This window comes from Spermophilus citellus, assembly GCF_964194105.1.
Source record: "Spermophilus citellus genome assembly, chromosome: 8".
NCBI lineage: Eukaryota > Metazoa > Chordata > Mammalia > Rodentia > Sciuridae > Spermophilus > Spermophilus citellus.
Window position 1 is genome coordinate 6,216,397 of NC_138189.1, and position 12,068 is coordinate 6,228,464.

Here is a 12,068-nt window from a genome sequence, read left to right on the forward strand (position 1 = left end):
GAGTTCACCTACCTCCCTGCCTCTGCCTGCTGTCCCCTCCCCCAGGTGCTCAGCAGAGCCTGGAAATCCATGTGAATGGATCAAACCTTCTTGCTGTTCTCTCTCTAATGAAGAATTGAACTGGCTCCACTGACCCCTTTGCTACATGCGATCGGTGTTGTTGGCTTCACCTTTCTTTCTGATGCTCTTAAACCCCAGCAGCCTCTTCTTGGAGCTCCAGGGATATCACACAGCGGGGGACCTTTGGTCTCCATGCCCCCCCCACCCCCGAGGCTTCATTTTGGAAGATCCTGTCGCCAGGTCAGGCTCCACCGTTCACCCGCTCACAACTGCCACGGCCCCTTCCAGCTTCCCTCAGTTATTTCATTTAAAAGACCTTGATGAAGCACTTCCTCTGTCCTGGGCACAGTTCTAGCTTCTCAGGACAAGATTAGGATGGCAGACGAGGCCTCTCGTGGACCTGTTTTCTACTAGGGGGAGACACGCTGTGGTCTAGGCACTGCGACTCCCAAATCCACAGCTAACCCCACGTGAGCCGCTGCTCATCCACCTGCCGTTCTCTGCCCACCTGGGAGGTGGCTTCTGCTGCCTCGGCTGTTCCAACCAGCCCCTGGCACGGTATGGATGTGTGCATGTGCCTGCTGCCCTCCCCAACCACTGCATCACCACTCTGCCACCTCATTATGCCACCCCATGTCCTGGACAGGGACAAATGCTTTTCATCCATCACAAACATGACAGAGTTTAGAACATGAGGACCATGAAAATCAGCAGCACAAAGACAGAAGTTCAATTCCATTGGTTTTGATGGAAAGTTGTTCTTTTCATCCACAGAGAAATAAAAACCAAGAGCCACAAACATCATCTCATGGAGAGAGCTCACAGCCCGGTCAGACCCTGCCCTGGCCCACCTTCTTGCCCTACCTTGACCTCAGTGGAGGCCTCTGCTGGACATGGACACAGGGCCAAGGAGTGGCACAGCCCTCGGAAGCATTCCACCCTCTAGATGGGCACACCAATGCTCTAGAAGAAGAGGGACTTTCCCAATGACCCGTGGCCAGGAAATGGCAGTCCTGACCAAGCGGGGCTAGGATCCTCCACGCCCCAGACTCACGCAGGCCCCACACAAGATGGTGCTTAGGGCTGAGCCTGAGGCCAGGCAGCACCCTCACCTGCTCACTCCTGAAAGTCACCTTCTGCCTCTGCCTCCTCTAGATGGCCAGGGTCTGAAGTGAGTTGACACACACCTAGTGTGCGTGGGTCCAGTGTAGACACCTCACTGTTCTCTCCTCCACACTAACCACGACTTCTCCCTGGGCAGAGCGCACCTCAGCCAGATTTGATTCACCACAAACCAGCCCTGGATCTGGCCCACAGTCCTGAGAGAGCTGTCGTTGTGCACGGTGCTGTCCACTCACCTCTGGTCAGCACTTGCTGGCCCTCTCTGTGTGGAATGAAGGCAGCCCCCTGGGGATTGTTTCTAAGGCTCAGGGGAAGGCAGGGCCCCATCCTTCCCCTGCCCGGGTCCTGGTTTCCCCATCTGTGAGGCCAGCCCTCTGCTGGCTGCACTCACGAGCCCGGGCCAGGTGTGAGGCAGAGGGGGCTTACCTGGGCCACTGCAGAAGGCGGCGATGACGGCCAGGATGCACACGATACTCAGGTAAGGGATCCAGGCGGCATGGTCCTGCGGGAGGATGGTGATGCAGGCTGGGGACGAGGCTGGGTGTGACAGGAGGACCTGGCCCCCCTCCCGCTCGGTGCATCTGCATGACCACCACAGGCCACTGTGTGTCCCATTTTCAACATCCATGACATGGAGACCATGAGGACTACTCAGAACATCTCATCCACTGGCTTCCCACCCCGGAGGAGCAAGGAGATGGCAGGCAGAGTCCCTAGAGCCCTGGGCACAGGGAAGTGGTGACTAGATGAAGAGCTCGGCTGACTGAGGGTGCTGTCTGAAGCAGGCAGTGGGAGAATGTTCACAGCCATCACACGCCAACAGTCCTCTCAATTGTCCCTCTCATTACCTACCGCACCACACTGGGACCCTGCCATCCTGTGAGCTAGGAGGGGAGCTCATCCACACCATGGAAGGTGTCTGGATGGGCTGCCACTTATCTGGCTGGGGAGTGGCCCTGGAGGCCAGGGTGGCCAGTAGGAGAGCTCTGGACCCTTGTGAAGCAAGACTTGGAGGGGGCGTGTGCTGCAGCCCCTCAAGCATCTGATGCGGCAGCAGGAAGACCCTGCCCAGCACCTTGCCCATGTGGCTTTTCAGAACCTCTGAGGTCCAGGAGCCTGCATGGCCACCCTCACTGAGTGGCAGCTGCACCCACTCACCTGCAGCACCAGCGTGACCGTGAGGGCCCCGAAGAAGAGGGCCATCAGCCCGAAGCCTCCAATGAGGAGGGGTCTCCGTCCCAGGCGCTCGATGACCAAGCCCTAGTCCAGGGGAGAGAGAGAGAGAGAGAGAGAGAGAGAGAGAGAGAGAGAGAGAATGAGAGCTCGCTCTTATTCACCTTCACAGCAGCAGGAGGGAAACAGCCCTGAGAACCCGTGAGGGCCATGGTTCAAGCCTGGCTTTGACCCTGAGACAGCCTGGCCTCGTCCCCCATCGCTACAGCCGGAGGAGCAAGGGTGTTCATGACAAAGGAGGGAGAGAAGCTTCCAGTGCCCACGTGGCCAGCAGCAGTCTCTCTCCTGCTCTGCTGGAAGGATGTGGTCACTGCAGCCTGCCACCAAGGCCCCTGCTCTGGCCCCCCATGGTGTACTTCCATAGGGTCAGATCCCGAGGCTGGGCACAGGGCAGCAGGCCCTGGAGAAGGTGCTGTCCTTTGCTCCTTCCCCAAAGTCTGGAGGGTCAGTTTCCCAGAGGCCTGGGGCCTTAATCTGTGACAGGAGAACCAAAACACCTCCCACAAGGGTGGCTGGGGGGGCGGGGGGTTAAACGAGACTGCACGCGGCACACACCTTAGGTACTCTGATTATGTCGGGGGCCGTCCTCGCATCCCCATTTCACAAAAAGAGAAGAGAATCAGAGAGGTGAAGTAACTCAGCAGATGCCACACAGCTGGGAAGTGAGAGAGCCAGGCACTGAATCTCAGTTGTCTGTGCAGAAATTCATGGTTTGGCTCACTGAGCAACCTGGCGCGGCTTTTTGGAAGAGACAATAGCTGGCAGAGATGGAGGGAGCTTGTCAGGCAGAGGGGCCAAGGCCTGGCGGCTGGGAGCCCCTTCCAAGAGGGCCATCTGGCTTGGACAAGGAGAAGCCAAGCACGTCAGCCTTCCAGCCATGGTCAAAAGCCAGAGCACTGAGATGGACAGTGGTAAGCTGCCCCAAAGCCCTGAGGCCTCTCTCCCAGGGAGGCTCACTGCAGGGACATCAGGGCCTCTGACTTTCCCTCTTGCCCCACGCCCTGCTCTGAAGCGGGTGGGTGATGAGACGTGATCTGGGCAAATCTGTGTTCTCCCCGGGCTCAGCAGGGCCAGCCGTTCTGCCTGGTGAGCGGGCACTGAGCGGTGAGCGGCAGCTGCCCATCTGAAGGACATGGCTCTGTGGGCGGCTTAGAGCCCAGACCGCCAGTCACTGAGGCAAGGCACTGAGGGACAGGAGGGTGTCTCTGGGGCAGAAAGTCAGGGCGAGGAGGAAAGCAGGCCTGGCTGATGGACGCCTGCAGGGAAGGGACTTCCTCTCGGAAAGGCTTGGCTCAGGGCCGAGCTGACCCAGGCCTGCAGACTCAGCCCTCTGAAAATCTGGGCCCACAGGACAGCACAGGCAACGTCCAGAAGTACCTGGGTTCCAGTCCTAATCCTGCACTAGCCGTCCCTGCACCAAGGATAGCGACTGAGCTTATTTAAGCCTCAGTTTCCCCACCTGAAAAGTGGGAATGGAAGCACCCTCTTTGCAGGGGCTGAGATCAGAGGGAGAGAACGCGCAGTGGCTGAAGTAGGCTCCTGGCCACAGGGGCTTCCAAGGCAGGGCAGAAGATGAACTCTTCCTGTCAATCAAGGGGTCTGGCCTCAGCTCCTGCCTCTAGCTGTTTGTAAGGCCTTGAACAAGTTGGTCAACTCTTTTGTGAATTAATTTCTCCCCCTTTCTGATGCCAATGCATTTAGTCTAGATAAAAATAGTTGGTGGCTCTTTACTGAGCACCTATGTTTGAGGCAGGCACGCAACAATTAATTTAACACCTGCAGTAACTTTACAAAGTAGTTCCTATTAATCATCTCAGTATATGGATAAAAATCCTGAGGTGCAGAGACTTTGGGAACTCGTCCCAGGTCACATAGCTAGTAAGTGGCAAAGTTGGGATCATTCACAAAGTCTTTTCTGATTCTTGAGACATTAAGATTTCCCAAACTAGATGTAGACAAAGTCACTACTTAGTAATATCCCACTGTCCCTGTCCCACCTGGACATCCAACTCCTGAACACGGAGACGAAGAGTGCTCAACCATCTGCTGGTTCGCCTCGCTCCCGCCCCCTGGCATTCCTTCCACACCTGAAGGCCAGGGCCTTCCTCCTGCTCCTCAGAACCTGAGGAGTGCCTGACAGTAGGTGTCAAGCCAACACTTGCCGACAGAGCGAGTGCCTATCCCTGCATTCTTCATTCTCAGGCCATGGGACGTGTGGAGGCCAGAGAGGACAGAAGGGAGGAGAGGTAGGAGATGGATGCATGGGCAGGGCCACCTGCGACCCCCTGAAGGTGCTGGGGAGGGTGCTCTGGGCCGTCGCTTCTGGATCTCCTGTCTTTTGCCGGCTCAGCTTGGCCTTGTCCCTGTGTGTGCATCTCCACGCCATGAGGACACACAGGTGGAATGTGCGCTGTTTTAGCCAGCCTTTCACTGGTGTGACTAAAGGACCCAACAGGAGGACTGTAAAGGAGGAAAGGTGTGTCTAGGGGCTCAGGGTTTCCGAGATCTTGGTCCCCAGAAAGCCAGCTCCACTCCTCGGGGCTGGAGGTGAGGCTGAGGCAGGGTGTGGCGGAGGGAAGCAGCTCACATGGTGGACAGGGAGCAGAGGGGTCTCCACTTGCCAGACACAACATGTACCCAAAGCCACGCTGCAATTCCCACCCCTCCAGCCACAGCCCACTACTTCAGTGGCCACTCAGTTAATCCTACCAGGGGATTAATCCGCTGGCTGAGTTAAGGAGATAGCCCAGTCGTTTCTCTGAACCTTCTTGCACTGTCTCACCCGTGAGCTTTGGTGGATACCTCATCTAAACCATAACAGCAAGGGATCTGCTGGGTGCTGACCGTCAAGGAGGAGGGAGTGGCCTTCACACCCTTGCAGTCTAGTTTCCATGGCAACCAGAAGGCAGCTCCTATTGCTATGGTAACCAATGACCACCAACTTATTAGCCTAGAACAACCCACGTATAGCATCCCCCAGGGAAAAGCATCACCGAGTTAGCAGGCTGGTCCCTCCTGGAGATCTGTCTCCACCCCCTCCCGGCTTCGAGAGGTCCCCAAGTTCCTCGGCTCCTGAGGGCATCTTCCAAGCGGCAATGGCCTCCCTCTTGCCTCAGCTTCCAGGGTCCCGCCCTCCTTCTCTTCTTGACCCTCCTGTTCTCTCTTAAAAGAACCTGTCATAACCCCGAGGTCACCCAGACATCCAGGATGACCTCCCTATCTGGAGATCCCTAACTTGACCACATTTGTAAGTCCCTTTTTGCCAAGCAAGGGGACATAGTCGCAGCTTCCTGGAGTTCGGATGTGAACCTCTTTGGGAGCCAAAATTGTGCCCACTACAGATGGCCACAGTTATGCACATTTTGCAAATGAGCAAGTAGAGTCAGAGATGCCAGGCAGTTTCCCAAGATCGCTCAGCTGGTAAGTGAGGATCGGGATTTTGCTCAGAGTTGCTCAGCAGGAGCGTCCATCCCAAATCCCAGCACTGTGCTGCATGGGGTCTCTTGGATGTCCAGGGCTGGGGAAGCAGTCTCCATGGACTGCTCTGTACCTGCCCTCGCCTCTCCAGGTCCTTTAGAAGCTAAGGTGGGCAGCTGCCCAGCGCACTCCCCTTCTCCCGAGTCCTGTGGCTCCCTCAGCTCCAGGATTCCTGGTCCCCTCCTCCAGGGAGCCCTCCTGAAGCTCCGTGCAGGAGAGCTGACTCAGTGTGGCATGCAGTCATTATCTGTTCTGGGTCTTTCTCTCTAGATCACCACAACTTGAGGGTGACCCCTAGTCCGTAGAAACTCCTAGGGTGACTGTGAAGTGGACAGGTGCCCGGTTACATGGCTCCACGCCCAGAGCGAGGAAGTTGTTGCTCCCCACTCAGGGTCCACGGAGCCTGTGCCCTTAGAGGCACGACCTCATTCCACCCTGGGTCATGCCTGCCTCCAGTGGATTGTGAGCTCCTACAGGAAGGTGCCACGGCAGGGACCCTCTGTGACCCCAGCACAGGTCAGCAGCTGGACTCAAGCTGGCCGATGGGCACCATCACGAGCCTTCCCGGCTCCAAATGGCTGAGATCCACTGTGGAGCCATTTGGAGGAGGCACAGGGGCTGGAAGGAGCACCCTCCAGAGGCCGGGTCTGAGTCCTGAGCTTAGACAGTCCCTCCTCCTCTCCCGGAGGGTGGAGCCATTGACCTCCCTTCTGGCACATCCAAGGACTCCTCGCTCAATATCAGCTGCTAACAAGGATGAGGACGATCTGCTGGCCAGAGGGAGGCTGGAAGGAGCGGCTTCTGGAGTCAGGAGTCTTGGGTTAGAATGACTCCATAAGAACAAGGAGCAAGATGGAGTGAAATCAGTCAGAAATAGGGCCGGGAGCTTGGCCTGTTTGCACCAGCATCAATACCCTCAGCTCCATCTGGGGAGCAGCCCCCTGGAGGGGGCATGGCTCTCTGGTTGAGTCCTTGCTCCTTCCCCAGGTGCCGAGTGCTGAAATGCAGGGTGCAGACCCACCCAGTGAGAGCCCAGGGACTTGAGCAGGCATCAAGAGGGAAACGGGCTCAGAGAGTTTGTGCACATGGTTCAACATCACACAGCCAAGGAGTTGCAGAACTGGGACTTAAATCCAGTCTGGCCAGATTCCAAAGCCTGGACAGTTTCCTCCTAGACTCCGGATTCTCCCAGGTCCTCCCCCTCCCCCATCCCCGCAAATGTGACTTAGCATACACTGGTGGAGAAAGAGTGGGGTTCCAAGTCTCCGCTCTGAGCACCGTTACCCACCTGGCCCTCCCCGGCACGGGGTTTGCCCTTCCTCCTCTGCTTCCTAAACTCCTACCTGTCTGGGGTGACCAGGTGACAGATGAGGGTTGTGGAACTTTTTGAAAGTCAGGGCAAAAGATCCGAGACACACAGGGTCCTTCTACCCTGAACGCCCAGGGAGGACAGGGCCTCAGGCACAGGGGTCGGACCGTGTCACTGGAAGGGGTTAGCAGGAGGGGACAGTACAGAAGGGCACCTTCCCAGCTGGTCAGACATCCCGAGGGCCCCCTACAGGGGGGTGTGCCCCTGGGAAGGCCACCCTGGCTGCCTGGGTCCTGGGTCACCCCACCCGGGAATCCCCCTCAGGACTTACAGAGAAGATGGAGGCCAAGGTCTCGACCCCGCCCGTGCTCAGGGTGACGTAGGGCGTCTTTTCTTGAGGGATCCCAGCTTTTCCAAAGATGCTGTTAGTGTAGAACCAAATCTGTAACGTGGGAAAGGAAAGAGGAAGGTCAGTGCGACCTTGCTCTAACTCCTACCTCCAATCCAGCACCGCTGGAGCTGTGCGAGGCGGCCCCTCAGTTTCCACCCTTCGCCCACGTTTCCTGTCTTCCCTATAGAACCCCACCTCCTGGGAATGGCAGGCGCTAAAAGGACATTGACCCAGGAGCTGGCCAGAAGCCCGGTGTCCACGCAGAGGCCAGGCTGCTCGGGAGGACAGCAGCCTAAGGTGAGGGATTTTAAGTGACGGGTCTGACTCTGGGATTTGAAAGCTGTTGTGAGTCACAGAGGAAAAGAGTTGGGAACAGCTCAGTGTTGTTAAACTCAACTTCACTGATTGCTAAAGCCCGGGAGGGCCATTCACGTTTGTTTAGGTAGCGCTTCTCAGTGGGGCCTGCTTTGCCCCCAGGGGGTGCTCGGCATTTCTGGAGACACTTTGGTTGTCACAGGTGGTGGGGTGGCACTGGCACCCAGGGGTTAGAGGCCCAGGACACTGCTGGGCATCCTGCAGCCCCTGTGACAGTGAAGTTTCCGGCCCCCAGGGTCCTGCGGCTCAGAAGCGCTGCCTGTTCTAGGGGCTAAGGACCCAGAGACGCCAGCAGACGCCCCAGACGCAGGCCTGGAGAGGAGTTTGCCAGGGCAGGTGCTACGCCTGGGAAACCAGGCAGGCCCCTGACCTCGGGAAGCTGCAGCTTCTTCATCTAGAGAACGGGGATGGTGCCACCTGCCCTGCCTGATGGAGCAAGGTGACAAATAGTAGGCACCTAGCCGAGTCGACTAGGGTCCCCAAGGACAGGCCGTGTCCCCAGTGAATTCTGGTAAAACAGAGGGTTCAAGCCAGTTCACAGGGCACAAGTGGTGTCGATCTGGTTGCTCTCCTCCTTGGCCTCGGGTTTGGACTGGAGAGCAGCAGGTGTGGGCAGACCCTGGACCCAGATGGGCATGGTCCGGCTGAGAGGCTGGCACTTGCCGCTCCAACTACAAATGCAAGAAGCTGGACTTTCTTCGTGGCTGCCTGGGGGTGAGCTGGAGACAGCCTGAGTGACATAGGGGGGGATCCTCTCAGGGGCTCTTGCTAGGGTTTAAGCACCCAGACCTTGGGGCCAGACAGCTTAAGTCCTCCTCATACTGTTCTCAGCTGTGTGACTTTGGAAAGCATCTTGATGTCTCTGTGCCTAACAGTGGGGGTTAACTCACAGGGCTGGCATGGGACGGCTCCTGGCTAATACATGTGCAGGTGCAGCTGAGGGCACCAAGCCAGGGTGGGGACGCACTTGGCAGGGGTTTCTCAGGGCAGATTCCTGGCCACATGGGGGCAGGAAGCCAGGCCTCTGCCCCTGGCCTGTAAAGAGCTGAGCTGATCTAGATGTTGGAGGGCTGAGGAGCAGGGAGCAGGGCTGAAGCTGCCACTACCCTGGAGAGAGAAGGGGTGGCCGCTGGCAGCTGGGTCTGGAACCCCGGAGAGAGCCTGGAGGTTTTCCAGGCCAGAGTCGCAGGCGGGAGGCAGCCCAGCCAAGACGCTCCTCTGAGGAAGTCACCTCAGCCTCTCCTGTCTCCCCGTGGTGACTGCCTAAGCGTCCCTTTCTTTGAAAAGCAGAACTCCAGGATGGTAGTGGCATTGACCGGGGGCTGGCTCTAGCCTGGGACTGGGCACCGTGCCTGGAGCGTCTCCTTCCACATCACTGTAATCCATCCCACAGAGGAGGACACCGAGGGTCAGAGACGTCCTGTGGTTGCCCGATGCTGCGGAGTTCGTGGAGGCTGGCAGAGCTGGGTCTGAACCTGGGCATCCAGAGCTGAGCCCTGAGCCACCCGCCTCCCTCCTCAGTTCCTGCTCCCGTGCACAACACCTGGCGGGGGCCCAGCACTCACGGCGTTGAGGCCACAGAGCTGGTAGCAGGCCATGGTGACCACCACGGTGATGACCTGCCAGCGGAGGAAGGGGGCCCTCAGCAGCTCCAGGACAGACAGCAGGTGGACGTTCCTCTGCACGCAGCTCTCAGCCAGGGCCTCCTGCATCTCTTGGGAGACGTCCGCTTTGCTCAGAAACGTCTGGAAGGCTGTGAACAGGGACAGGCACAGGCTGAGGGCGGGGCCAGGATGTCCTATGGCCGATGCAGCCCGAGGTAACGGTCCCACCACTGGCACCCCTTGTCCAGGGTCTCTGAAGCCCCAGAGCCCAAGCGCTCATTTAGAAATGGGAAATCAGAGACCGGAGGGGCACAGTGACTTGCTGAGGTCACCCAGATGGCTGAGAGAGAACCTGGTCTCCGACGCCCCTAGGCCCAGCAGGCACCTCTCGGCAGGTGTCCCCGGAGTCCCTTGCACCCTTGCTGCCTGGCCTGGCTGCTGTGATAATCTCACAGCGTCTGGTGCGGGGCTTCTCCTTTGGAAGAGTCTTTTGCTGGACATTCATTGAGCGCCTGCTGTTTGCCTGAGCCTGTGCTCACCCTTATGGGAGGTTCCAGCAGGAGTGGGATCCCCGCTGGGCCAGGATGCCCCCAGGGCTGGAGGGGAAGGGGCTCTGGCCTCCAAGTTCCTCCCACGCCCTCTGGACCGGGCACCATGAGCACAGTCCCACAGGGCACGTCTTCCAGGGTTGGAACTCAGCCTGCTGTTGATGCTGCTCCCAGACCGAACAATGCAGACTTCCAGCCCCCGAGAAACTATGAACATCCACGGAGGAATGCTAGAAGGCAGGAAAGGCTCGGAGTGGACTCTCCCCTGGAGCTTCCAGAAGGAGCAGCCTGGTGACCCTCAGGGCGGTCCACTTTGAATTCTGACCCCTGGAACTTCCATGCTAACTGAGTGTGGCTTTAAGCCCCTAATTTTGTGGGATTCTGTGCAGCAGCTGCAGGAAGCTGAGCCAGCCACTGAGGGAGGGCAGCAGCGTACCCCCTGTGGCTGCCACAGCCCCCAACCCTGGGCGGGAAAGCCCTCATCCCCTGCTCCCTGGTGCTCACAGGTGGCTACGAGGTTGTGTGTCTATGGCACCGTCACTGCCACCCAGGGCCATAGCAGAGCCCGAACCCTGAGCCTGGCTCAGCACAGGCAACACCTGGACTGTCCTCTCTGAGGGGTCAGTAGACCTGTCAGGAGACCAGTAGGCAGGCCAGAGCCAAATGAGGCAAGTGACCTTGGCTCAGGCTTGTGGCCCTGTGCTGGGCTCCGGCCTGCAGGCTCGGGTGCCTTTCCTATTCAATCCCCCCGTGACCCGCTGAGGTAGGCACGGTTCATCTCCCCATTCAGCTGGTGCTGCTGGAGTCCCCTGCCCATGTCCCACAGCAGTCCTTAGGAGCTGTTTAGACAGTGTGGGCTGCTAATCATTGAGGTGATGAGAGACCACAGCAGGGGAGCAAATCTTTACCACACCCACATCAGATAGAGCACTAATCTCCAGGATGGATAAAGAACTCAAAGACTCAACACACACAAACACACACAACCCCAAATAACCCCATCAATAAATGGGCCAAGGAACTGAACAGACACTTCACAGAAGAAGAAATACATGCGATCAACAAATATATGAGAAAATGTTCAACATCTTTAGTAATTAGAACAATGCAAATCAAAACGACTCTAAGATTCCATCTCACCCCCATCAGAATGGCAATTATCAAGAATTCAGGCAACAATAAGTGCTGGCAAGGATGTGGGGGAAAAGGCACACTCATACGTTGCTGGTGGGATTGCAGATTAGTGCAGTCACTTTGGAAAACACATGGAGATTCCTCAGAAATCTGGGAATGGAACCACCATTTGACCCAGCTATCCCTCTCCTCAGTCTATACCCAAAGGACTTAAAAACAGCAGACTACAGGGACACAGCCACATCAATGTTCCTAGCAGCACCATTCCCAATAGCTAAACTGTGGAGCCAACCTAGGTGCCGTCACTGGATGAATGGATAAAGGAGCTGTGGACATACACACGATGAATATGACTCAGCATTAAAAGAGAACAAAATTGTGGCGGTGTGGCTGCTGCAGCACTGGTCATGGGCAGGGGCCAGACAGTGGGCAGTCGGGAATCTGAGACCAGGTCTCAGCAGACTCAGTCCCCTGAACAGGGAGCGCCTTCCTTCCTGGCTGCAGACAGCTGCCTTCCCACTGCGTCCTCCTCGCAGGCCAGAGGGAGAGAGCTGGGGTGGTGGTGGTCAGGAGGAGTTCTTGTCTTTTTCTCTTATAAGGCACGAATTTCATCACGGGGCCACCCTCATGACCTCACCTGACCCTAACTACCTCCCAAGGTCCCCACCTCCAAATCCCATCCCACTGGGGGTCACAGCTTCCGTGCAGGACTTTGAGGGTGCAGACTTCAGTCTGTAAGAGGGACGGAGAGCCTTGGAAATGCAGACTGTCCCCCGCCCCCCACCCCTGCCCTCCACCTCTCCTCTGAGCTCCCT

General features: G+C 57.5%; 1 protein-coding gene across 3 annotated transcripts in view; it reads right to left on the reverse strand.

Annotated features, from left to right (window-relative positions):
• SLC2A9 (solute carrier family 2 member 9) overlaps positions 1-12,068 on the reverse strand; it is a 143,714-nt gene that overhangs the window by 37,786 nt on the left and 93,860 nt on the right. For all 3 annotated transcript variants that reach the window (XM_081303941.1, XM_081303940.1, XM_081303939.1), the window contains 4 exons: positions 9,533-9,720; positions 7,533-7,643; positions 2,341-2,442; positions 1,609-1,684 (listed from right to left, as the gene is read on the reverse strand). In XM_081303941.1, coding sequence (XP_081160067.1) covers positions 1,609-1,684; positions 2,341-2,442; positions 7,533-7,643; positions 9,533-9,720 — 477 coding nt within the window. The remainder of the gene's footprint in view (positions 1-1,608; positions 1,685-2,340; positions 2,443-7,532; positions 7,644-9,532; positions 9,721-12,068) is intronic.